Here is a 27,549-nt window from a genome sequence, read left to right as displayed (position 1 = left end):
GGCATTCATTCATTCCGCATGGTTCAGGTAAGGGTTAAGGTTTAGGATAAGGCACTGGGATTGAACACGCGGCCTTCGGAGACGGAGCTCGCAGCTTACGTCCATCCGGCCATTCCCATCCACAACGCCCTAGCAAACTGCAAGCCTACTTGATTGTAATGGTGCTCACCATTGTCCCTAGAGGCCGGTTTTGAAGGCATCTCTCGACGTCCTGGGACCTGGACAGACATTGAATATCGCCTTGGATCTCGACTGACTTGGCTGTGTGTGTGTGTGTGTGGGTTACAGGAGAACCTGCTGATGCGTATCCATTTCCACATCAGCGGCGAGACCAGAGAGGACATCTGTACAGCTGAACACTGTATACCACACCAGAAGTTCGCCATGACGCTGTTCGAACAGGTGGGACATACAGTGCATTCGGAAAGTATTCAGACCCCTTCGGTTTTCCCACATTTTGTTACGTTACAGCCTAATTCTAAAATGGATTAAATTATTTATTTTTTCTCATCAATCTATACACAATACCCCATAATGACGAAGCGAAAACAGGTTTAAACATTTTAGCAAATGTATAAAAAGAAAAAAAACTGAAATACCTTATTTACATAAGTATTCAGACCCTTTGCAATGAGACTCAGGTACATCCTGTTTCCATTGATCATCCTTGAGATGTTTCTACAACGTTTTTTATTTGTTATTTTTGTAACTTTTTGTTAGGGGGTAGATCAGCTTTAATATTGCAGATAGATTGTAACTTCCATCAATGTAATTGTCTGCATCACTTCCAATTCCCCATATGTTTTTTCCCCGCAAATATATATATATATATATATATATATATATATATATATATATACACACAGTTGAAGTTGGAAGTTTACATACACCTTAGCTAAATACATTTAAACTCCGTTTTTTAACAATTCCTGACATTTAATCCTAGTAAAAATTCCCTGTCTTAGGTCAGTTAGGATCACCACTTTATTTTAAGAATGTGAAATGTCAGAATAATAGTAGAGAGAATGACTTATTTCAGCTTTTATTTATTTCATCACATTCCCAGTGGGTCAGAAGTTTACATACACTCAATTAATATTTGGTAGCATTGCCTTTAAATTGTTTAACTTGGTTAAACGTTTCGGGTAGCCTTCCACAAGCTTCCCACAATAAGTTGGGTGAATTTTGGCCCATTCCTCCTGACAGAGCAGGTGTAACTGAGTCAGGTTTGTAGGCCTCCTTGCTCGCACACGCTTTTTCAGTTCTGCCAACACATTTTCTATAGGATTGAGGTCAGGGCTTTGTGATGGCCACTCCAATACCTTGACTTTGTTGTCCTTAAGCCATTTTGCCACAACCTTGGAAGGATGCTTGGGTCATTGTCCATTTGGAAGACCCATTTGCGACCAAGCTTTAACTTCCTGACTGATGTCTTGAGATGTTTCTTCAATATATCCACATAATTTTCCTTCTTCATGATGCTATCTATTTTGTGAAGTGCACCAGTCCATGCTGCAGCAAAGCACCCCCACAGCATGATGCTGCCCCCCCGTGCTTCACGGTTGGGATGGTGAACTTCGGCTTGCAAGCCTTCCCCTTTTTCCTCCAAACATAACAATGGTCATTATGGCCAAACAGTTCTATTTTTGTTTCATCATGATTTGCACTTTTAGCACCAAAGTACGTTCATCTCTAGGAGACAGAACACGTCTTCTTCCTGAGCGGTATGACGGCTGCGTGGTCCCATGGTGTTTATACTTGCGTACTATTGTTTGTACAGATGAACGTGGTACCTTCAGGCATTTGGTAATTGCTCCCAAGGATGAACCGGTCTTGTGGAGGTCTACAATTGTTTTTCTGAAGTCTTGGCTGATTTCTTTTGATTTTCCCATGATGTCAAGCAAAGAGTCACTGAGTTTGAAGGTAGGCCTTGAAATACATCCACAGGTACACCTCCAATTGACTCAAATTATATCAATTAGCCTATCAGAAGCTTCTAAAACCATGACATCATTTTCTGGAATTTTCCAAGCTGTTTAAAGGCACAGTCAACTTAGTGTATGTAAACTTCTGACCCACTGGAATTGTGATACAGTGAATTATAAGTGAAATAATCTGTCTGTAAACAATTGTTGGAAAAATTACTTGTGTCATGCACAAAGTAGATATCCTAACCGACTTGCCAAAACTATAGTTTGTTAACAAGAAATTTGTGGAGTGGTTGAAAAACGAGTTTTAATGACTCCAACCTAAGTGTATGTAAACTTCCGACTTCAACTGTATATACACTACCGTTCAAAAGTTTGGGGCCAATTAGAAATGTCCTTATTTTTTAAAGAAAAGCACTTTTTTTTGTCTATTAAAATATCATCAAATGTATCAGAAATACAGTGTAGACATTGTTAATGTTGTAAATGGCTATTGTAGCTGGAAACGGCTGATTTGTAATGGAATATCTACATAGGCGTACAGAGGCCCATTATCAGCAACCATCAGTCCTGTGTTCCAATGGCACGTTGTGTTTGTTAATCCAAGTTTATCATTTTAAAAGGCTAATTGATCATTAGAAAACCCTTTTGCAATTATGTTAGCACAGCTGAAAACTGTTGGGCTGGTTAAAGAAGCAATAAAACTGGCCTTCTTGAGACTAGTTGAGTATCTGGAGCATCAGCAATTGTGGGTTTGATTACAGGATCAAAATGGCCAGAAACAAACTTTCTTCTGAAACTTGTCAGTCTATTCTTGTTCTGAGAAATTAAGGCTATTCCATGCGAGAAATTGCCAAGAAACTGAAGATCTCGTACAACGCTGTGTACTACTCCCTTCACAGAACACCGCAAACTGGCTCTAACCAGAATAGAAAGAAGAGTGGGAAGCCCCGGTGCACAACTGAGCAAGAGGACAAATACATTAGAGTGTCTAGATTGAGAAACAGATGCCTCACAGGTCCTAAACTGGCAGCTTCATTAAATAGTACCCGCAAAACACCAGTCTCAACGTCAACAGTGAAGAGGCGACTCCGGGATGCTGACCTTCTAGGCAGAGTTGCAAAGAAAAAGCCATATCTCAGACTGGCCAATAAAAAGAAAATATTAAGATGGGCAAAAGAACACAGACACTGGACAGAGGAAGATTGGAAAAGGTGTTATGGATAGACAAATCGAAGTTTGAGGTGTTCGGATCACAAAGAAGAACATTTGTGAGATGCAGACCAAATGAAAAGATGCTGGAGGAGTGCTTGATGCCATCTGTCAAGCATGTTGGAGGCAATGTCATATTCCTGGGATGCTTTGGTGGTGGTAAAGTGGGAGATTTGTGCAGGGTAAAAGGGATCTTGAAGAAGGAAGGTTATCACTCCATTTTGCAACGTGTGCCATACCCTGTGGATGGCACTTGATTGGAGCCAATTTCCTCCTGCAACAGGACAATGACCTAAGGCACAGCTCCAAACTATGCAACAACTATTTAGGGAAGAAGCAGTAAGATGGTATTCTGTCTATAATGGAGTGGCCAGCACAGTCACCGGATCTCAACCCTATTGACCTTTTGTGGGAGCAGCTTGACCGTATGGTACGTAAGAAGTGCCCATCAAGCCAATCCAAATTGTGGGAGGTGCTTCAGGAAGCATGGGGTGAAATCTCTTCAGATTACCTCAACAAATTGACAAGTAGAATGCCAAAGGTCTGCAAGGCTGTAATTGCTGAAAATTGAGGATTATTTGACGAAAGCAAAGTTTGAAGGACACAATTATTATTTCAATTAAAAATCATTATTTCTAAATTTACTATGCATTTGGTATATTTCCTATTCAAACTCATTTCATGTATGTTTTCATGGAAAACAAGGACATTTCTAAGTGACCCCAAACATTTGAATGGTAGTGTATATACATATACATACATACACATACATATACACCTACATATAAATACATATACAGCTCTGAAAAAAATTAAGAGACCACTGCAAATGTTTCTTAAATCAGCATCTCTACATGTATGACAGCCATTCCATTCCAGTGTCTGTTGAATTCCAACAAAGGCACACCTCATTCTACTGAATTAGGTACTGATTAGGTGATCACCTGAACCAAATCTTGTTTAACGAGGAAAAGTATAAAAACCACTGCTGTGGTCATCACTATCCTCTTGCAATAGGACCAGCTGGATGGCAAAAACAGTGCTAATAGTACCTCAAAAGTAATATTTATCAAAAAAATTACAATTGACCATGCCAAAAGAGTTGAAAAGGAACGTTTTTAGTGAGGAAAAGAAGTGTTCAATTCTGGCTTTACTGGCAGAAGGATACAGTGAGCGTCAGGTTGCTTCCATCCTTAACATTTCAATGACGGCGGTTCATAAGAACAAGTTCAAGCAGCAGACATTGGGGACAACAAAGCTACAGACCGGCAGAGGGCGAAAACGACTCTCTAATGACCAGGATGACCGCCAACTCATTCGAATGTCACTCAACAACCGTAGGATGACATCAAGTGACCTACAAAAAGAATGGCAAACGGCAGCTGGGGTGAAGTGCATGGCGAGGACGGTTCGAAACAGGCTCCTAGGGGCAGGGCTGAAGTCGTGCAAAGCTAGAAAAAAGCCCTTCATCAATGAGAAGCAAAGAAGAGCCAGGCTGAGGTTTGCAAAAGACCATAAGGATTGGACCGTAGAGGACTGGAGTAAGGTAATCTTCTCTGATGAGTTCAATTTTCAGCTTTGCCCAACACCTGGTCGTCTAATGGTTAGACGGAGACCTGGAGAGGCCTACAAGCCACAGTGTCTCGCACCCACTGTGAAATTTGGTGGAGGATCGGTGATGATCTGGGGGTTCTTCAGCAAGGCTGGAATCGGGCAGATTTCTATTTGTGAAGGACGCATGAATCAAGCCGTGTACAAGGTTGTCCTGGAAGAAAACTTGCTTCCTTTTGCTCTGACATTGTTCCCCAACTCTGAGGATTGGTTTTTCCAGCAGGACAATGCGCCATGCCACACAGCCAGGTCAATCAAGGTGTGGATGGAGGACCACCAGATCAAGACCCTGTCATGGCCAGCCCAATCTCCAGACCTGAACCCCATTGGAAACTTCTGGAATGTGATCAAGAGGAAGATGGATGGACACAAGCCATCAAACAAAGTCGAGCTGCTTGAATTTTTGCGCCAGGAGTGGCATAAAGTCACCCAACATCAATGTGAAAGACTGGTGGAGAGCATGCCAAGACGCATGAAAGCTGTGATTGAAAATCAGGGTTATTCCACCAAATATTGATTTCTGAACTCTTCCTAAGTTAAAACATTAGTATTGTGTTGTTTAAAAATGAACATGAATTTATTTTCTTTGCATTATTCGAGGTCTGACAACACTGCATATTTTTTGTTATTTTGACCAGTTTCTGCAGTTTCTGCAAATAAATGCTCTAAATGACAATATTTTTGGGGGGAATTTGGGAGAAATGTTGTCAGTAGTTTATAGAATAAAACAAAAATGTTATTTTTACCCAAACACATACCTATAAATAGTAAAACCAGAGAAACTGATAATTTTGCAGTGGTCTCTTAATTTTTTCCAGAGCTGTATATACATATCCTTTTTTAAAATATATTTCCCTTTAATACTTTCCAACCCCACCACCCCTCCTCTAATTGGAGTAAACTAGTGAACAACAACACTTAGGCCTCTACTTCCAGCTATATACCATATTTTTCTAACTGTGCTCTTTCACAAAAGCTCCCAACCTATAATCTACATTCTTATTATGGACACAGTATGCTTTACATTAGTTATCTTGTTGTTATTAGTTGTTAGTTGTTATTAGTCCCATCCTTCAGCTCCATTCAACACCTCCCATCTATCTCTTAACACCATCCATATTGGACTTCTATTTGCCATATATTTTTCAACTTTCTACGCAGCAAAATCTGCCTGTCACGCTCTGGCTCCGGGACTTTGTATTATTGAGCCAGGGTGTGTTCATTTTTGTTTGGGGATTAGTTGGGTTGTTATTGGTTGTTTCATTGTTTGGTCCAGTGACTCCCAATCAGTGGTAACGAGTGTCAGCTGTCGGCTCGTTATCTCTGATTGGGAGCCATATTTAAACTGTCTTTGTTCACCTTGGGGTTGTGGGTTTTTGTTCTATGTTCAGTCGTTGTCACTGAGGACTTCATGATCGTGTTTTGTTTTGTATTCTCGTGTATTTCATTAAAGTCAATATGTTCGCTACCAACGCTGCGCTTTGGTCCTACTTCATAGACGGTCGTGACAGAAAAACCCACCACAACGAGACCAAGCAGCGTTTCCAGGAGTTGGATGACGAGTGGTGGAGACAGAAGAGCGAAGGTTGGGAGAGGACTATAGAGGCCTGGTCCACCGAGAGGAGAGACCCCCAGAAAATTTTTAGGGGGGGGCTCACGACGTCGGGGCAGCAGGAGTACGGGTTAGAGGAGTGCAGTAGGTTGGCAGAAAAGGCCGCCAAGTTAAGGGGGCCACTGGTCACGAAGGGGCAGGAAGGTGTGGAGGCACGGCGAAGGGTACTGGGGTGTGTTACCAGTCCGGTCCGGCCCGTTCCTGATCCCCGTGTAGGGCCAGGGGTGTGTGTCCTCAGGGCGGTCCTGTCTGTTCCTGTTCCTCGCATGGAGCCTGTGGTGCGCGCCGCCAGCCCGACTCGGTCTGTTCCTGCTCCCTGCACCAAGTCTGTGGTGCGTTTCGTCGGCCCTGTCCGGCCCGTGCCTGCTCCCACACCAAGCCAACGGTGTTGCGTCGCTAGGCCAGCTCGACCCGTCCCTGCTCCCCGCACCAAGCCAATGGTGCGCGTCGCCAACCCAGCCCGGCCTGTCCCTGCTCTACGCACCAAGCCAAAGGGGTGCGTCGCCAGCCCAGCCCGGCCGGTTCCTGCTCCACGCATCAAAACTACGGTGTGCGTCGCCGGCCCAACCCGGACTGTTCCTGCTACTCGCACCAGGCTAAGGGTGCGAGTCGTCAACCTGGGTCAGCTCGTTCGGCTACTCGCACCAAACCAAGGGGGGCGAGTCGTCAACCTGGTTCAGCCTATTCCTGCTACGCGCACCAAGCCAGGGAGGCGAGTCGTCAGCCTGAGGAGGTCCGTTCCGGCCCACGCACCAAGCCGAGGATGCGTATCGTCAGCCAGGTCCAGTCCGTCCCTGCCTCACGCGCCAAGCTAGGGGTGCGCGTCATCAGTCCGGATCCAGCCAGCTGGGTGGGATCGGACCCGGGGGCCATTACGGGGGATGGATGTAGGAAGGTGGTCAAGCCCGAGCCAGAGCCGGAGCCGCCTCCGAGGAGCAACACCCACCCCGCCCTCCCCCATTTGGGGTCTTTGAGGCGCGGTCGCAGTCCGCGCCTTTAGGGGGGTACTGTCACGCTCTGGCTCGGGACTTTGTATTATTGAGCCAGGGTGTGTTCATTTTTGTTGTGTTTGGGGATTAGTTGGGTTGTTATTGGTTGTTTCATTGTTTGGTCCAGTGACTCCCAATCAGTGGTAACGAGTGTCAGCTGTCGGCTCGTTATCTCTGATTGGGAGCCATATTTAAACTGTCTTTGTTCACCTTGGGGTTGTGGGTTTTTGTTCTATGTTCAGTCGTTGTCACTGAGGACTTCATGATCGTGTTTTGTTTTGTATTCTCGTGTATTTCATTAAAGTCAATATGTTCGCTACCAACGCTGCGCTTTGGTCCTACTTCATAGACGGTCGTGACACTGCCGAGCTGGGAAGATTGTATCCCCCATATAAATAACATTCTATTGGTAGCAAGAATGTTGTATAATAATTTAAATTGAACAATTTTATGTTTTGAATCCGGCGTCGTTTTGCGTATCAGTTCATAAACACTATGCCATGGAATCGGTACGTCAAAAGTCTCTTCCCAACTATTTTGCCATCTATATGGGACGGCTGTCAATCCTTTGGTCCTTAAATTAAACTGGTATACCTTTTTATTTATCACAATTTTCTTTAACCAATTATGGTCTTTAATGCAGGGCCGACAGACAAGTTCCTTACTTTTTCCCCCTTCCACTTTCCTCTTCCATTTTTGCGGTAATGCTGCAATTATCTGGTTGTAATTTGGGGTAGAGCAGACATTTCCATATGTTTTTGTTAGCTGCATGTGCGACATAACTCCACCAGTCCTACCGATGATATAATTTACGAAGATTATACCTTTTTTAAACATTTTTTCAGAAAATAATGTTTTTTTTATCAATTAGTATATTTGAGTTTAACCACAATATTTGTTGCATTATTTGTTCTGTCTTTTCTGGAGGATTAAATTGAAATTGTAACCAACTTTCTATGGCTTGTTTTAGAAATAGTGATATTTGGGAGATGATTTCCTTTTCAAATAACTGAATGTGAGAGGTTGTAATCTGAATAAAGGGAAAAAGGCCATTCTTGAACATGGGGTGAGACAATCTTACTAATTTGCTAGAGAACCAGTTCGGATTTAAGTATAACTTTTGTATGACTGAAGCTTTTAGTGATAGGTATAATGCTTTAATATTTAATAATTTCTGTCCTCCGAATTCATATTTATTATATGAATAGGCCCGTTTAATTTTGTCTGTCTTGCCGTTCCAAATAAAATTGAATATTTCTTTCTCATATAATTTTTAAAACTGTTCGCTAGGCATAGGCAACACCATAAGCAAATAGGTAAACTGGGATAATACTAAATAGTTAATCAGGGTGATTTTTACACAAATAGACAGGTATTTACCTTTCCATGGTAGCAATATCTTATCTATTTTTGCTAACTTTCTATTAAAATGTATTGGAGTGAGATCATTTATTTCATTTGGGATATATATTCCAAGTATATCTACATCACCATCAGACCATTTTATTGGTAAACTACATGGTAATATAAAAATTGAATTTTTTAGTGATCCAATACGTAATATATAGTACATTTATCATAATTTGGTTGTAATCCAGAGAGGTTAGAAAATGTATCTAGATCCTCTATGAGGCTGTGGATGGATTCAAGTTGTGGATTTAAAAGAAAACATGAATCATCAGCGTACAATGACACCTTTGTTTTCAAGCCCTGGATTTCTATTTCCTTGATATTATTGTTGGATCTGATTTTAATAGCTAACATTTCGATGGCCATAATACAGTGGGGGGAAAAAGTATTTAGTCAGCCACCAATTGTGCAAGTTCTCCCACTTAAAAAGATGAGAGAGGCCTGTAATTTTCATCATAGGTACACGTCAACTATGACAGACAAATTGAGAAAAAAATTCCAGAAAATCACATTGTAGGATTTGTGATGAATTTATTTGCAAATTATGGTGGAAAATAAGTATTTGGTCACCTACAAACAAGCAAGATTTCTGGCTCTCACAGACCTGTAACTTCTTCTTTAAGAGGCTCCTCTGTCCTCCACTCGTTACCTGTATTAATGGCACCTGTTTGAACTTGTTATCAGTATAAAAGACACCTGTCCACAACCTCAAACAGTCACACTCCAAACTCCACTATGGCCAAGACCAAAGAGCTGTCAAAGGACACCAGAAACAAAATTGTAGACCTGCACCAGGCTGGGAAGACTGAATCTGCAATAGGTAAGCAGCTTGGTTTGAAGAAATCAACTGTGGGAGCAATTATTAGGAAATGGAAGACATACAAGACCACTGATAATCTCCCTCGATCTGGGGCTCCACGCAAGATCTCACCCCGTGGGGTCAAAATGATCACAAGAATGGTGAGCAAAAATCCCAGAACCACACGGGGGGGACCTAGTGAATGACCTGCAGAGAGCTGGGACCAAAGTAACAAAGCCTACCATCAGTAACACACTACGCCGCCAGGGACTCAAATCCTGCAGTGCCAGACGTGTCCCCTGCTTAAGCCAGTACATGTCCAGGCCCGTCTGAAGTTTGCTAGAGTGCATTTGGATGATCCAGAAGAGGATTGGGAGAATGTCATATGGTCAGATGAAACCAAAATAGAACTTTTTGGTAAAAACTCAAGTCGTCGTGTTTGGAGGACAAAGAATGCTGAGTTGCATCCAAAGAACACCATACCTACTGTGAAGCATGGGGGGTGGAAACATCATGCTTTGGGGCTGTTTTTCTGCAAAGGGACCAGGACGACTGATCCGTGTAAAGGAAAGAATGAATGGGGCCATGTATCGTGAGATTTTGAGTGAAAACCTCCTTCCATCAGCAAGGGCATTGAAGATGAAACGTGGCTGGGTCTTTCAGCATGACAATGATCCCAAACACACCGTCCGGGCAACAAAGGAGTGGCTTCGTAAGAATCATTTCAAGGTCCTGGAGTGGCCTAGCCAGTCTCCAGATCTCAACCCCATAGAAAATCTTTGGAGGGAGTTGAAAGTCTGTGTTGCCCAGCGACAGCCCCAAAACATCACCGCTCTAGAGGAGATCTGCATGGAGGAATGGGCCAAAATACCAGCAACAGTGTGTGAAAACCTTGTGAAGACTTACAGAAAACGTTTGACCTGTGTCATTGCCAACAAAGGGTATATAACAAAGTATTGAGAAACTTTTGTTATTGACCAAATACTTATTTTCCACCATAATTTGCAAATAAATTCATAAAAAATCCTACAATGTGATTTTCTGGATTTTGTTTCCTCATTTTGTCTGTCATAGTTGACGTGTACCAATGATGAAAATTACAGGCCTCTCTCATCTTTTTAAGTGGGAGAACTTGCACAATTGGTGGCTGACTAAATACTTTTTTTCCCCACTGTAAATAGATATGCCGATAGTGGACAACATTGTTTTACTCCTCTTGACAGTTTAAAACATACGGAGAAATAGCCATTATTTACTATTTTACACCTAGGGTTACTATACATGAATTTAACCAATTTTATAAGAGATTCTCCACAATTGAAATGCTCCAGGCATTTCAACTTGACTGGAGTCCACCTGTGGTAAATTCAATTGATTGGACATTATTTGGCACACACCTGTCTATTAAAGTCCCACAGTTGACAGTGCACGTCAGTTCAAAAACCAAGCTATGAGGTCGAAGGAATTGTCCGTGGAGCTCCGAGACAGGATTGTGTCGAGGCACAGATCTGGGGAAGGGTACCAAAACATTTCTGCAGCATTGAAGGTTCCCAAGAACACAGTGGCCTCCATCATTCTTAAATGATCTTCCAGTTTTGGAACCACCTAGACTCTTCCTAGAGCTAGCCGCCCAGCCAAACTGAGCAATTGGGGTCAAGAACCCTATGGTCACTCTGACAGAGCTCCAGAGTTCCTCTGTGGAGATGGAAGAACCTTACAGAAGGACAACCATCTTTTTCAGCACTCCACCAATCAGGCCTTTATGGTGGAGTGGCCAGACGGAAGCCACTCCTCAGTAAAAGGCACATGACAGCCCACTTGGAGTTTGCCAAAAGGCACCTAAAGGACTATGAAAACAAGATTCTCTGGTCTGATGAAACCAAGATTGCACTCTTTGGCCTGAATGCTTGAACCAAGAAACCTTGTACCATCCCCATGGTGAAGCATGGTGGTGGCAGCATCATGCTGTGGGGATGTTTTTCTGCGGCAGGGACTGGGAGACTAGTCAGAATCGAGGGAAAGATGAACGGAGCAAAGTACAGAGAGATCCTTGATGAAAATCTGCTCCAGAGTGCTCAGGACCTCAGACTGGGGCTAAGGTTCGCCTTCCAACAGGACAACGACCCTAAGCACACTGCCAAGACAATGCAGGAGTGGCTTCGGGACAAGTCTCTGAATGTCCTTGCATGGCCCAGCCAGAGCCCGGACTTGAACCCGATCAAACATCTCTGGAGAGACCTGAAAATAGCTGTGCAGCGACGCTCCCCATACAACCTGAGCGCTTGAGAGGATCTGCAGAGAAGAATGGGAGAAACTCCCCAAATACAGGTGTGCCAAGTTTGTAGTGTCATACCCAAGAAGACTCGAGGCTTTAATCGCTGCCAAAGGTTCTTCAACAAAGTACTGAGTAAAGGGTCTGAATACTTATGTAAATGTAATATGTCATTTCTTTAAATAATTGTTTATTAGTAAACATTTCTATAAACCTGGTTTTGCTTTGTCATTTTGCTTTTTGTATAGAGGAAGGCACAAAAAATTGTAAAAGACTCCAGTCACCCAAGTCATAGACTGTTCTCTCCGCTCTTCCCCCAAGCCATAAGACGCTGAACAATTCATCAAATGGCCACCTGGACTATTTACAGCAGTGTACATTTGTTTTTACACTGCTGCTACTCGCTGTTTATTATCTATGCATAGTCACTTTACCCCTACCTACATGTACAACTTACCTTGACTAACCTGTACCCCCGCACATTGACTCGGTACCGGTACCCCCTGTATATAGCCTTGTTATTGTTATTTTATTGTGTTACTTTTTACTTTAGTTTATTTAGTAAATATTTTCTTAAGTCTATTTCTTAAACTGCATTTTTGGTTAAGGACGGTTAAGTAAGCATTTCACGGTAAGGTCTACACCTGTTCTATTCGGCGCATATCACAAATACAGTTTGATTTGATGAGGGGGGGAAAACAATTTCATCAATTTTACAATAAGGCTGTAACGTAACAAAATGTGGAAAAAGTCAAGAGGTCTGAATACTTTCCGTAGCCACTGTACATATACTAAACCACTTCATTAGCACATTCATAGGGATATTCTATTAACAATTAATGGATTAAATTAATTAAATCATTAGTTCATTAAACAATTAATTAGTGGAATTAATGGTTCAATAAAGTGTTGGGCAGAAGAGACAACCAGCAGACGCTGAGGCCCCTAAAGACTGGGGCTACACATCAGATGTGTTACTGCACCCCCACCGGGCCTTAGTGGATAAGAGGACGTCTTAGTGGATAAGAGGACGTCTTAGTGGATAAGAGGACGTCTTAGTGGATAAGAGGATGTCTTTCTGATGTATTTTGTGTTTGTCAGTGTGTGTGCAGTAGCTGTGGAGCCACGTCGGACCCCCTTCCCTTCATTCAGATGGTTCACTACATCTCTACCACGTCCCTCTGGTAAGACCAGGCACGTCTGTGTGTGTGTAGTGTGTGTAGTGTGTGTTCTTGAGGAAACATGTATATGTCTAGTAAGTGTGAATATGTGTGTGTGTACTACAATGTACAATAAAGGATCTATAGTATCTATAAAGTAAGTATAAGTATCTATAAAGTATCTATAGTCCAGTGTGTGTTCTTGAGGACGTGTGTGTATGTGTGTGTGTATAGTCCAGTGTGTGTTCTTGAGGACGTGTGTAAATGTGTGTGTCCTTGCTGCAGTAACCAGGCAGTGAGGATGTTAGAGTGCAGAGAGAAGCCCACCCCCGACATGTTCGGAGAGCTGCTCCACAACGCCAGCAATATGGGAGACTTACGCAACTGCCCAGTGAGTTTGTACAGGCACACACACGCAAAAACACACACATACGCACGCGCACGCACGCGCACACACGCAAACACACATGCGCATGAACACATGCAAACAAATGCACTCACGCACTGATGAACACACATTGACAGCTCTTTATACTGTGCTTGCGTGCAGGTGTGTGTGTGTGTTTGTGTTTGTGTGTGTTTGTGTGTGTGTGTGTGTGTGTTTGTTTGTATGTAGTGTTGTGATGCTGCCACATGGTAAAGAGCTGTTGGTGTGAGGCGGTGAATAGATCCAGGGCTGATCCACACACCCAGCCCTCTCTGCCAGAGTACCCACACAATGGGCCTCTTCTCTGGGCAGAGCCTGGCAGCTGACCCCCTCTACAGCCCCCCAGCCCTCCAGCCCCCCAGCCTCCCTGTTAGTCACACCACCATTATCTTGTTATTGTGAGGCTGAGAGGATCCCTTCACTCTACGCTTCTACAATACTGCCTGTGATAGCTTTTGCCCTAAGCTACTGTATGTCCCTTGGGCTAACTGAGTGTTTATCCCATAAACCCACACTCTGCTCCCGGTCCCATACACAGTGTGTGTCAATAAGATGAATGGTGTTTGTTGCTATGAGAGTGTGTGTTTCCCTTCTCAGAACCAGGTCGTCCTGGCATAATCCCTTCCTGTTAGTACCAGTGCCAGCCCGGATTTACCCCCTGCCCACAAGGGTAGTGTGTGTGTGTTTGTGTGTTTGTCTTTGTGTGTGTGTTCTGGCACTCTCTGGTTGCCAGGGTGTTTGTGTGTGTGTGTGTGTGTGTGTGTGTGTTTGTGTGAGTGTGTGTTCTGCCAGCTCTGTGGTGGGTCGTGAGTCAGAGGAAGGGTCTAGAACACACGGTTCTCAACACAACAGAACAGAAGCCTACTGGATAACCCCCCCCCTCCCCCTCCCTCTCTCTCTCTCTCTCTCTCTCTCTCTCTCTCTCTCTCTCTCTCTCTCTCTCTCTCTCTTTCTCTCTCTCTCTCGCTCTCTCTCTCTCGCTCTCTCGCTCTCTCAATTTTCAATTCAATTCAAAGGGCTTTATTGGCATGGGAAACAAATGTTTACATTGTCAAAGCAAGTGAAATAGATAACAAACAAAAGTGAAATAAACCATCAAAAATAAACAGTAAACATTACACTCACAAGTTTCAAATGAATAGACACATTTCAAATGTCATATTATGGCTATGTACAGTGTTATAATGATGTGCAAATAGTTAAAGTACAAAAGGGAAAATAAATAAACATAAATATGGGTTGTATTTACAGTGGTGTTTGTTCTTCACTGGTTGCCCTTTTCTTGTGGCAACAGGTCACAAATATTGCTGCTGTGATGGCACACTGTGGTATTTCACCCAATAAATATGGATTTGTTTTGGAATTCTTTCTGGGCCTGTGTAATCTGAGGGAAATATGTGTCTCTAATATGGTCATACATTTGGCAGGAGGTTAGGAAATGCAGCTCAGTTTCCACCTCATTTTGTGGGCAGTGTGCACATAGCCTGTCTTCTCTTGAGAGCCAGGTCTGCCTACGGCGTCCTCTCTCAATAGCAAGGCCATGCTCAATGAGTCTGTACATAGTCAAAGCTTTCCTTAATACTCTCTATTTAGGGACAAATAGCATTCCAGTTTGCTTTGTTTTTTGGTAAATTCTTTCCAATGTGTCAAGTAATAATCTTTTTGTTTTCTCATGATTTGGTTGGGTCTAATTGTGTTGTTGTCCTGGGGCTCTGTGGGGTCTGTTTGTGTTTGTGAACAGAGCACCAGGGCCAGCTTGCTTCTCCAGGTTAATCTCTCTGTAGGTGATGGCTTTGTTATGGAAGGTTTGGGAAACGCTTCCTTTTAGGTGGATTTGATGGCTCTTTTCTGGATTTTGATCATTAGCGGGTGTCGGCCTAATTTTGCTCTACGTGTATTATTTGGTGTTTTACGTTGTACACGGAGGATTTTTGCAGAATTCTGCATGCAGAGTCTCAATTTGGTGTTAGTCCCATTTTGTGAATTCTTGGTTGGTGAGCGGACCCCAGGCTTTACAACCATAAAGGTTCTATCTCTATCTCTATCTCTATCTCTCTCTCTCTCTCTCTCTCTCTCTCTCTCTCTCAGATTCCAAATTAGTATAATCTGATAATCAATTGAAACAATTCTTCTTTTCTTTTAATATTTGTATTTGTTTCTGTTTTCCTCTCGTCCTGCAGAGTAACTGTGGGGAGGTGTTGCGTATCCGCCGTGTGTTGATGAACTCTCCAGAGATAGTGTCCATCGGCCTGGTCTGGGATTCAGACCACTCGGACCTGGCTGAGGACGTCATTCACAGCCTGGGCACCTGTCTACACCTGGGGGATGTAAGACACGTACACACACACACACACACACACACACACGTTTACCCATGTACGCACGCACACAGGTATGCAAACATGCACACATACACACACAGACTTACACACAATGATTAACCTTAGCCAAGGCTTTAGCTCAGTAGGCTAATGTGGTCTTGACTCGCTTAGATTTCCCCGACAACACGTCTCATACCTCTTCTCTTCTCTTCTTATCTCTCCTTTTATCCTCTATTACATCTGTTTTCTCTATCTCTCTCTCTCTCTCTCTCTCTCTCTCTCTCTCTCTCTCTCTCTCTCTCTCTCTCTCTCTCTCTCTCTCTCTGTCTCTGTCTCTGTCTCTCTCTCTGTCTCTCTGTCTCTCTGTCTCTGTCTCTGTCTCTGTCTCTGTCTCTGTCTCTGTCTCTGTCTCTGTCTCTGTCTCTGCTCTCTCTCTCTCTCTCTCTCTCTCTCTCTCTCTCTCTCTCTCTGTCTCTGTCTCTCTCTCTCCGCTCTCTGTCTCTCTCTCCTCTCTCGCTCTCTGTCTCTCTCTCTCTCCCTCCTTCTCTCTCTCTCTATCACTCTTTCCCCTCTCTCTCTCCCTCCTTCTCTCTCCCCTCTCTCTCACCTTCCTTCTCTCTCTCTCTCTCTCTCTCTCTCTCTCTCTCTCTCTCTCTCTCTCTCTCTCTCTCTCTCTCTCTCTCTCTCTCTCTCTTCTCTCTCTCTCCCTCTGTCCTTCTCTCTCCATTCCCCCCTAGTTGTTTTACCGTGTGACAGAGGAGAGGGCTCGTCAGGCTGAGCTGTACCTGGTTGGTATGGTGTGCTATTATGGTAAACACTACTCCACATTCTTCTTCCAGACTAAGATACGCAAGTGGATGTACTTCGACGACGCTCATGTCAAAGAGGTGATTCAGTGACTGAGTGACTGGGTGAATTAGTTAGTTAGTTAGTTAGTTGATATGTGTGTTATCTAGAATCTAGCTGCATAGAGGATATAATGAATGAATAGAATGAATATGATAAGTTATTGTCCATTTGGTTAGAATATAAATTAATCTTCCCATGATTAGCTATTTTGGGGGGGTTAAGTGCCTTGCTCAAAGGCATAACAGTAGATATGTTGGTTAGTAGAGTGTGTGTGTTATCTCTATAGATCGGTCCTAAGTGGAAGGACGTGGTTGCGCGGTGTATAAAGGGTCACTACCAGCCTCTATTGCTGCTTTATGCTGACCCCCGGGGGACGCCGGTGGTAACGCAGGACAACCCCCAGCTGGACCTGCTGCACTGCAGCAAGGCTGGATATGACAGCGAGGACTCTGGTAACCTTTAACCCCTAACCTCTGACTTCTAAACCCTGACCCTCGCCCCAAAACTCCCTAACCCTAAAGCTCTCTCTGCTTTTCTCTCCCTCTCTCTCTCTCTCTCTCTCTCTCTCTCTCTCTCTCTCTCTCTCTCTCTCTCTCTCTCTCTCTCTCTCTCTCTCTCTCTCTCTCTCTCTCTCTCTCTCTCTCTCTCTCTCTCTCTCTCTCTCTCTTTCTCTCTCTCTCAGGACGGGAGCCCTCCATATCCAGTGATACCCGTACAGATTCCTCTGACAGCTCCAGCCGCCGAGCATCTCTAAATCGCCCTCTCCACCAGTCAACAGGCAGTCACCTGTCCAGTGAATCGCAGACCGCCATTGTCAGTAACCATGACAACAGCACACCGCTACACAGTGCAGACCCAGCAGGTGATTAACATAATGTCTGTTACAACACCACCAGGTGATCAGGTGTGTTAGTGCTGGGCTAAAACAAAAGCCTGCACACGTTCTATAGTCCCCCAGGATCAGAATTGGAGAACCGTAAACATAACTATCTAACCAACTATCTAACCGCCCTCTCTCACTTTTTCTCTCTCTCTCTATCTCTCTCTCTCTCTCTCTCTCTCTCTCTCTCTCTCTCTCTCTCTCTCTCTCTCTGTCTCTCTCTCTCTCTGTCTCTCTCTGTCTCTGTCTCTGTCTCTCTCTCTCTCTCTCTCTCTCTCTCTCTCTCTCTCTCTCACTCTCTCTCTCACTCTCTATTCAATTTCAATTTAAGGGCTTTATTGGCATGGGAAACGTATGTTAACATTGCCAAAGCAAGTGAAGTAGATAGTAAACAAAAGTGAAATAAACAATAAATATTAACAGTAAACATTACACTCAGAAGTTCCAAAAGAATAAAGACATTTCAAATGTCATATTATGTATATATACAGTGTTGTAACAATGTGCAAATAGTTAAAGTACAAATGGGAAAATAAATAAACTGGGTTGTATTTCTCTCTCTCTCTATCAGACCCAGTAGGAGAGACCCCCCGCTGCCCCCCCTCCCCTCCCCTGCAGCAGGGGGACTATAAAGAGACAGCTGTGTTCCTCCTCTCCTCTCCTCGTCCATTGTCATCTTCCTCTTCCTCCCATCCCCCCTCATCCTGTTCCTCCCATCCCCCCTCCTCCTGTTCCTCCCATCCCCCTTCCTCTACCTGTTCCTCCCATCCCGTCTCCTCCTCCTACTCTTCCTCCTGTCCCATGTCCTCTTCCTCCTCCTCGGGGATAGGGGGGTCTGTGCTGGGATCTGAGACGGGGGCCGTGGGGCCACACTGGGAGGATGAGAGCACTAGCAGTGAGTCCAAGTCTAGGTAAGTGCTGCTGTACCTATACACACATACACTACATTACCAAATGTATGTGGACACCTGCTCGTCGAACATCTCATTCTAAAATCATGGGCATTAATATGGAGTTGGTCCCCCCCTTGGCTTTCCACTAGATGTTGGAACATTGCTGCAGGGACTTGCTTCCATTCAGCTACAAGAGCATTAGTGAGGTCGGGCACTGATATTGGGCGATTAGGCCTGACTCGCTGTCGGCGTTCCAATTCATCCCAAAGGTGTTCGATGGGGTTGAGGTCAGGGCTCTGTGCAGGCCAGTCAAGTTCTTCCACACCGATCTCGACAAACCATCCTATGACGGTGCCATGTTGAAAGTCACTGAGCTCTTCAGTAAGGCCATTCTACTGCCAATGTTTGTCTATGGAGATTGCATGGCTGTGTGCTCGATTTTATACACCTTTCAGCAACAGGTGTGGCTGAAATAGCCGAATCCACTAATTTGAAGGGGTGTCCACATACTTTTGTATATATAGTGTGTATACTGACATATACTGACATATATACTAGTCCATGTGGGTGTTACTGTACAAAGTGCATGCACAGTAGAAGGCTTATGTAATACATTTTGGTAAAGTTTGAGTTCTCCGAAAAATGTTAACATTTTACAGTGTTACCAGCTACAGTATTTTGTAAAGTGTTTTGGCTCATGTGTAATGTAAAATGTAACCTATCCTCTCCAGTTCGTCTGGGGGTCAATGTTACCGGCCGGCCTGGAGGCCACGGAGGGAGGCCCTGAACATCGACAGCATCTTCACCCGCCAGAGAGGCTCTCCGCTGGGCTGCAGCACCATGCCTGGGCTCCCTCTACCTTCAGCGCTCCAACATCACTGTCCAACCAACATGCCTGATCTGCAGGGGGCAGGAGAGAGGGCCGGGGGTTTAGGTGGCATGGGGGGAGACACGGAGGGGGTGGCAGGGATGCCTGGTTTGCTAGGCAACGGCACGGACTGCCCCCCTCCTCCTCCCCCGTTGAGAGGGGCGGAGCCTCAGCCTCGTCTGATCCAGAGGATGGAGAGTGGTTATGAGAGCAGCCCTGACAGGTACACACACCGACACACCAACACACCGACACACCAACACACCGTGGCATATGTTTTGTAGTCTCACAGCGTTTCGTTCTCTCCCCCCCTCCCCCTCTCTCTCTCGCATTCTCTCTCTCACCCTCTCTCCCCCCCTCCCTCTCTCTCAGGGAGGTAGGTCAGAAGCGTGTGTTGATGACTGGTCCGTCGTGGCGCTCGGTGCCCAAGTCTAAGAGCACCAGTGCCATCCTGCAGGAGCTGCCAGCACCTTGCTGGGGTAGCAATAACAACCTGGGTGTGTGTGTGAGATATCTAATGGTGTCAGAGAGGTAGAGTGTGTGTGTGTGTGAGATATCTAATGGTGTCAGAGAGGTAGAGTGTGTGTGTGAGATATCTAATGGTGTCAGAGAGGTAGAGTGTGTGTGTGAGATATCTAATGGTGTCAGAGAGGTAGAGTGTGTGTGTGAGATATCTAATGGTGTCAGAGTGGTAGAGTGTGTGTGTGAGATATCTAATGGTGTCAGAGAGGTAGAGTGTGTGTGTGAGATATCTAATGGTGTCAGAGAGGTAGAGTGTGTGTGTGAGATATCTAATGGTGTCAGAGTGGTAGAGTGTGTGTGTGAGATATCTAATGGTGTCAGAGAGGTAGAGTGTGTGTGTGAGATATCTAATGGTGTCAGAGAGGTAGAGTGTGTGTGTGAGATATCTAATGGTGTCAGAGAGGTAGAGTGTGTGTGTGAGATATCTAATGGTGTCAGAGAGGTAGAGTGTGTGTGTTTGTACAATATTTATACATGTTTGTTTCTCCCACGTTCCCGTGTGTGTGTGTGTGTGTGTGTGTGTGTGTGTCTGTGTGTCTGTGTGTCTGTGTGTGTCTGTGTGTGTCTGTGTGTGTCTGTGTGTGTCTGTGTGTGTCTGTGTGTGTGTATGTCTGTGTGTGTGTATGTCTGTGTTTGTGTGTGTGTGTGTGTGTGTGTCTGTGTGTGTGTGTGTCTGTGTGTGTCTGTGTGTGTGTGTGTCTGTGTGTGTGTGTGTGTGTGTGTGTGTGTGTGTGTGTGTGTGTGTGTGTGTGTGTGTGTGTGTGTGTCTGTGTGTGTCTGTGTGTGTGTGTGTGTGTGTGTCTGTGTGTGTGTGTGTGTGTGTGTGTGTGTGTCTGTGTGTGTGTGTGTGTGTGTCTGTGTGTGTGTCTGTGTGTGTGTCTGTGTGTGTGTGTGTGTGTGTGTGTGTGTGTGTGTGTGTGTGTGTGTCTGTGTGTGTGTGTGTGTGTGTGTGTGTGTGTGTGTGTGTGTGTGTGTCTCTGTGTGTGTGTGTGTGTGTGTGTGTGTGTGTGTGTGTGTGTGTGTGTGTGTGTGTGTGTGTGTGTGTGTGTGTGTGTGTGTGTGTGTGTGTGTGTGTGTGTGTGTGTGTGTCTCTGTGTGTGTGTGTCTGTGTCTGTGTGTGTGTGTGTGTGTCTGTGTGTGTGTGTGTGTGTGTGTGTGTGTGTGTGTGTGTGTGTGTGTGTGTGTGTGTGTGTGTGTGTGTCTGTGTGTGTGTGTGTGTGTGTGTGTGTGTGTAGGCGTTGGCCGCAGTGAGCTGGATGATCTTCAGGAGGAGGTGGTGAGGAGAGCGAGACAGCAGGAGCAGCAGAGGAGGGAGGAGGCAGAAAGAGAAGCTGCCACGACCTTCAACCCCAGACCCTCCAAATACATGGACTTAGACCAGCTACAACACCAAGGTGAGGATGGGGAGGGTGTGTGTGTCTTAGTGTGTCGTAGTGTGTGTGTGTGTGTGTGTCTTAGTGTGTCTTAGTGTGTATGTGTCTTAGTGTGTGTGTTAGTGTGTGTGTGTGTCTTAGTGTGTCTTAGTGTGTGTTAGTGTGTGTGTGTGTCTTTGTGTGTCTTAGTGTGTGTGTGTGTCTTAGTGTGTCTTAGTGTGTCTTAGTGTGTCTTAGTGTGTGTGTGTAACTTAGTGTGTCTTAGTGTGTGTTAGTGTGTGTGTGTGTGTGTCTTAGTGTGTGTTAGTGTGTGTTTGTCACCATGTCTGTCTGTTCCTCCTTTGGTGGCTGTCTTTCCGTCCTGTCCTTGTGCCTTTTAACAAGAGAGAAGAACATACTTTTGTTTAATGTCTCATTTTGGGTGTGTTTATGGATACCTACTGTGTTTGTGTATGTGTGTCGGTATAACAGTGTATAGACCAGTGTTCTCGGCTCCCTGGTCCTGGAGGACTATAGAGTGTGCAGGTTTTTGTTTTGGCCCAGCACTAACACACACCATCACTGGGTGGTTAATTGATTAGTTGAATCAGGTGTGCGTGTGTGTTCCTGTGTCAACCTCTCTGTGTCTGTTTGTCGTGTCGTTCACCTTCTTCAACACACACACACACACACATCCGCAGGCACGCACACATCCACACGCACACACACACACACACACACACACACAAAAAAAAAACCTACGGGTAAATCGGTGGCATTATTGATATGCGATTCAATGGTTTTAGCGTTGCATACTAATGTTAGTGCTTTATGCTAATACTAGCCTTGGTTTCTCAAATGACTGCCTCGCCTGGTTCACCAACTACTTCTCAGATAGAGTTCAATGTGTCAAATCGGAGGGCCTGTTGTCTGGACCTCTGGCAGTCTCTATGGGGGTGCCATAGGGTTTAATTCTCGGGCCGACTCTATTCTCCGTGTATATCAATGATGTCGCTCTTGCTGCTGGTGACTCTCAGATCCACCTCTACGCAGACAACACCATTTTGTATACATCTGGCCCTTCATTGGACACTGTGTTAACAAACATCCAAACGAGCTTCAATGCCATACAACACTCCTTCAGTAGCCTCCAACTGCTCTTAAACACTAGTAAAACTAAATGCATGCTCTTCAATCAAACGCTGCTTGCAACCGCCCGCCCGACTAGAATCACTACTCTCAGCGGGTCTGACTTAGAATATGTGGACAACTACAAATACCTAGGTGTCTGGTTAGACCATAAACTCTCCTTCCAGACTCACATTAAGCATCTCCAATCCAAAGTTAAATCTAGAATCGGCTTCCTATTTCGCAACAAAGCCTCCTTCACTCATGCTGCTAAACATGCCCTCGTAAAACTGACTATCCTACTGATCCTTGACTTCGGCGATGTCATTTACAAAATAGCTTCCAACACTCTACTCAGCAAATTGGATGTAGTCTATCACAGTGCCATCCGTTTTGTCACCAAAGCCTCATATACTACCCACCATTGTGACCTGTACGCTCTCATTGGGTGGCCCTCACTACATATCCGTCGCCAAACCCACTGGCTCCAGGTCATCTATAAATCACTTCTAGGCAAATCCCCCCCTTATCTTAAATCATTGGTCACCATAGCAACACCCACCCATAGTACAGTGAGGGAAAAAAGTATTTGATGAGCCAAATATAGTAATCTCTCTCTCTCTCTCTCTGTATAATACTGCACATTTCCTTGAATTTATTGTGGACCTTGTGGCATGTCTGGTGGGGTAAGTGTGTGTGTTAGTGCTGTGTGTAAGTTGACTATGCAAACAATTTGGAATTTCCAACACATGAATGCTTCTTATAAAAACAAGAAGTGACGCAGTCAGTCTATCCTCAACTCTTAACCAAGAGAGACTGGCATGAATAGTCTTAATATTAGCCCTGTGATTACAATGAAGAGCAAGACGTGCTGCTCTGTTCTGGGCCAGCTGCAGCTTAACTAGGTCTTTCCTTGCAGCACTTGACCATATGACTGGACAATAATCAAGATAAGATCAAACTAGAGCCTGCAGGACTTGCTTTGTGGAGTGTGATGTTAAAAAAGCAGAGCATCTCTTTATTACGGACAGACCTCTCCCCATCTTTACAACCATTTAATCTATACAGTGAGGGAAAAAAGTATTTGATCCCCTGCTGATTTTGTACGTTTGCCCACTGACAAAGACATGATCAGTCTATAATTTTAATGGTAGGTTTATTTGAACAGTGAGAGACAGAATAACAACAAAAAAATCCAGAAAAACACATGTCAAAAATGTTAATTGATTTGCGTGAGGGAAATAAGGATTTGACCCTTCTGCAAAACATAACTTAGTACTAGGTGGCAAAACCCTTGTTGGCAATCACAGAGGTCAGACATTTCTTGTAGTTGGCCACCAGGTTTGCACACATCTCAGGAGGGATTTTGTTCCACTCCTCTTTGCAGATCTTCTCCAAGTCATTAAGGTTTCGAGACTGACGTTTGGCAACTCGAACCTTCAGCTCCCTCCACAGATTTTCTATGGGATTAAGGTCTGGAGACTGGCTAGGCCACTCCAGGACCTTAATGTGCTTCTTCTTGAGCCACTCCTTTGTTGCCTTGGCTGTGTGTTTTGGGTCATTGTCATGCTGGAATACCCATCCACGACCCATTTTCAATGCCCTGGCTGAGGGAAGGAGGTTCTCACCCAAGATTTGACGGTACATGGCCCCGTCCATCGTCCCTTTGATGCAGTGAAGTTGTCCTGTCCCCTTAGCAGAAAAACATCCCCAAAGCATAATGTTTCCACCTCCATGTTTGACGGTGGGGAAGGTGTTCTTGTGGTCATAGGCAGCATTCCTCCTCCTCCAAACACGGTGAGTTGAGATGATGCCAAAGAGCTCGATTTTGGTCTCATCTGACCACAACACTTTCACCCAGTTCTCCTCTGAATCATTCAGATGTTCATTGGCAAACTTCAGACGGCCCTGTATATGTGCTTTCTTGAGCAAGCGGACCTTGCGGGCGCTGCAGGATTTCAGTCCTTCACGGCGTAGTGTGTTACCAATTTTTTTCTTGGTGACTATGGTCCCAGCTGCCTTGAGATCATTGACAAGATCCTCCCGTGTAGTTCTGGGCTGATTCCTCACCGTTCTCATGATCATTACAACTCCACGAGGTGAGATCTTGCATGGAGCCCCAGGCCGAGGGAGTTTGACAGTTCTTTTGTGTTTCTTCCATTTGCGAATAATCGCACCAACAGATCAGCTTAATATTGCAGATAGATTGTAACTTCCATCAATGTAATTGTCTGCACCAACTGTTGTCACCTTCTCACCAAGCTGCTTGTCGATGGTCTTGTAGCCCATTCCAGCCTTGTGTAGGTTTACAACCTGACATCCTTGGAGAGCTCTTTGGTCTTGGCGATGGTGGAGAGTTTGGAATCTGATTGATTGATTGCTTCTGTGGACAGGTGTCTTTTATACAGGTAACAAGCTGAGATTAGGAGCACTCCCTTTAAGAGTGTGCTCCTAATCTCAGCTCGTTGCCTGTATAAAAGACACCTGGGAGCCAGAAATCTTTCTGATTGAGAGGGGGTCAAATACTTATTTCCCTCATTAAAATGCAAATCAATTTATAACATTTTTGACATGCGTTTTTTTTCAGGATTTTTTTGTTGTTATTCTGTCTCTCACTGTTCAAATAAACCTATCATTAAAATTATAGACTGATCATTTCTTTGTCAGTGGGCAAACGTACAAAATCAGCAGGGGATCAAATACTTTTTTCCCTCACTGTATGCGTTCCAGCAGGTATATCTCACTGGTCATCCCCAAAGCCAACACCTCCTTTGGCCGCCATTCCTTCCAGTTCTCTGCTGCAAATGACTGGAACGAACTGCAAAAATCTCTGAAGCTGGAGGCACTTATCTCCCTCACTAACTTTAAGCATCAGTTGTCAGAGCAGCTTACCGATCACTGCACCTATACACAGCCCATCTGTAATTAGCCCACCCAACTACCTCATCTCCATATTGTTATTTACATTGTTATTTATTTTTCTCATTTGCACCCCAATATCTCTATTTGCACATCATCTTCTGCACATATATCACTTTTGCACTATGGCCTATGTATTGCCTTACCTCCATAACTTACTACATTTGCACACACTGTATATAGATTTTCTATTGTGTTGTTGACTGTACGTTTTGTTTATTCCATATGTAACTCTGTGTTGTTTTTTTTTTTTATCGAACTGCTTTGCTTTATCTTGGCCAGGTCGCAGTTGTAAATGAGAACTTGTTCTCAACTGGCTTACCTGGTTAAATAAAGGTACAATTCTGCCTAGCCTGGTTAAATAAAGGTACAAAAAAAAAGTGAAAGAAAATCATCTCTGAACATTTGATGGTTGTTCTCCTGCTGTGATTCTTCTTCTCCTAACCCACCAACACCCCAGTCACTCAGACAGCAGGGGTGTGTTCACTAGGCTAAACGCTGCACAACAGCTGCACCTTAGATCTGTCCTTTAGGCCAATGTCTTCCCCTGACCTCTGACCCCTGTGCAGTGTGTTACTTAGTGACCGCGACCCCAGCCCTGCTCACTCTGTCTTGAAAACCTCATCTCTCTCTCATTGACTATCCCGCACACACGCACACACACACACACACACACACACACACACACACACACACACACACACACACACACACACAAAGGAGCTGTTTGCATGCTTGGCCCCTCATTACCATTCCTCTACTTTACTTCTCTTTTTCTCTCTTTCCTCCATACCTCTTTCCCTTCTCTTTCTATTCTATTGCTCTCTCTCTTCCCACCTCTCTCATTTCCCTTTCCTCTCTCTCTCTTTCTCCACCTCACTTTTTTCCCCCTCCTGTTTTCCATCTCCATCTCTCTCTCGGTATCTCTCCTCCTGCTCTCTCGTTAACATTCTCAGCTGTGCTCAGCCCCCTGCATGAGGCTAATGCTCGTGTTGGATTGGCTGTAGCTGCATGCATGAGGAGCACTGGGGAGCCAATCACACAGGAACAGGATATGGAGCAGGAAACAGGACGCGCCAGTCCACAGGGGAATTGCAGGTACCATAACTGTCCCCACCCCAGGACCCCTCTGTGTGTGTCCCAACTCTGCCTGTCCAAAACCCACCCCAGGACCCCTCTGTGTGTGTCCCAACTCTGCCTGTCCAAAACCCACCCCAGGACCCCTCTGTGTGTGTCCCAACTCTGCCTGTCCAAAACCCACCCCAGGACCCCTCTGTGTGTGTCCCAACTCTGCCTGTCCAAAACCCACCCCAGGACCCCTCTGTGTGTGTCCCAGCTCTGCCTGTCCAAAACCCAACCCAGGACACCTCTGTGTGTGTCCCAGCTCTGCCTGTCCAAAACCCACCCCAGGACCCCTCTGTGTGTGTCCCAACTCTGCCTGTCCAAAACCACCTCTGTGTGTAGTGCACTAGAGTGGAAAGTGTCTGTACTCTGAGATAGATGGTCTGTATCTGTCTGTGTTGGTCAATGCTGATCTTGACTGGTTTGTACTAGTACTTGATGGTGAGATATCTGGTCCAGACCTGTCTAGGAGTATCTGTCTGTGAGGGGCTAGTGCTGGGTTGGCTGGGAGGTATACACTATTCTCCTCTTCCTGTTTTGAACTCCTCTATCTCATTTATTCTTTATCCCCGTATTCTTCCTCTCCTCTATAGACTTCTTTATCCTCTTCCTCCTCTCCTCTATTGATCAAAATAGAGCTGTGATTTATGGTGACTGCTGCAAAGGCTTCTGGGTAATTATTACTGAGCCAGCCAGCGGAGATGTGGAGAGTTAATGTGGGGTATGAGGGATGGTGTGTGAGTGTGTGTGTGTGTGGTGACATAGTGCTGTATAGCTCTATAAATCCTACATTACACAGTCGTAAACCTGACATAAGAGGCTTTTATTTCAACATATTTTATCATTTTCATTTTAAGTGTTTTTAAAAAATCTTTATTTACTCTGATTGTGATTGGCTTCTGAGTGACTCTGACCCTTCTCTCCTGTGGTCCAATCAGTGAACAGTCTGGCCCGCTCCAAGTACTGCTGACGCCCAATCAGGAGGGGGAAGAGGTTCGGCCAGCCTACCAGGCTGCAACCCTGGGCCCTGGTCAGCCCCCTCTCCACTCATCCCTCCCACGCCCTTCCACCAACAGCCCCCCTGCACAGGTTGAGGAGGGTAAGAAGCAACAGGGGATGAGGCTGGAGGAGTTGTTGCAGGTTGGGGGTGTGTGTGTGAGACCTCTAAGCAGACACCTGGCCATCTCTCTCCCCTCTCTACCTCTCGGACTCTGGGATATATCACACACACACACACACACTCCCCCCTCACACACACACTCTTACTCTGACCCC

The 27,549-nt window shown here is 44.9% G+C and overlaps 1 protein-coding gene across 1 annotated transcript in view; it reads left to right on the top strand.

Annotated features, from left to right (window-relative positions):
- The window catches only part of LOC121581424 (inactive ubiquitin carboxyl-terminal hydrolase 54), a 71,420-nt gene that overhangs the window by 42,690 nt on the left and 1,181 nt on the right, over positions 1-27,549 (top strand). Inside the window, exons 5-17 of the mRNA XM_045223715.1 lie at positions 289-402; positions 12,935-13,017; positions 13,279-13,384; positions 15,601-15,747; positions 16,479-16,628; positions 16,877-17,042; positions 17,273-17,452; positions 18,042-18,381; positions 19,095-19,454; positions 19,604-19,728; positions 20,989-21,147; positions 26,109-26,250; positions 27,213-27,492. Coding sequence (XP_045079650.1) covers positions 289-402; positions 12,935-13,017; positions 13,279-13,384; positions 15,601-15,747; positions 16,479-16,628; positions 16,877-17,042; positions 17,273-17,452; positions 18,042-18,381; positions 19,095-19,454; positions 19,604-19,728; positions 20,989-21,147; positions 26,109-26,250; positions 27,213-27,492 — 2,352 coding nt within the window. The remainder of the gene's footprint in view (positions 1-288; positions 403-12,934; positions 13,018-13,278; positions 13,385-15,600; positions 15,748-16,478; positions 16,629-16,876; positions 17,043-17,272; positions 17,453-18,041; positions 18,382-19,094; positions 19,455-19,603; positions 19,729-20,988; positions 21,148-26,108; positions 26,251-27,212; positions 27,493-27,549) is intronic.

This window comes from Coregonus clupeaformis, chromosome 1 (genome assembly GCF_020615455.1).
Source record: "Coregonus clupeaformis isolate EN_2021a chromosome 1, ASM2061545v1, whole genome shotgun sequence".
In the NCBI taxonomy this organism is placed as follows: Eukaryota; Metazoa; Chordata; class Actinopteri; order Salmoniformes; family Salmonidae; genus Coregonus; species Coregonus clupeaformis.
Note: the sequence above shows the minus strand (reverse complement) of the source record. Positions and strands in the feature narration are given on the sequence as shown.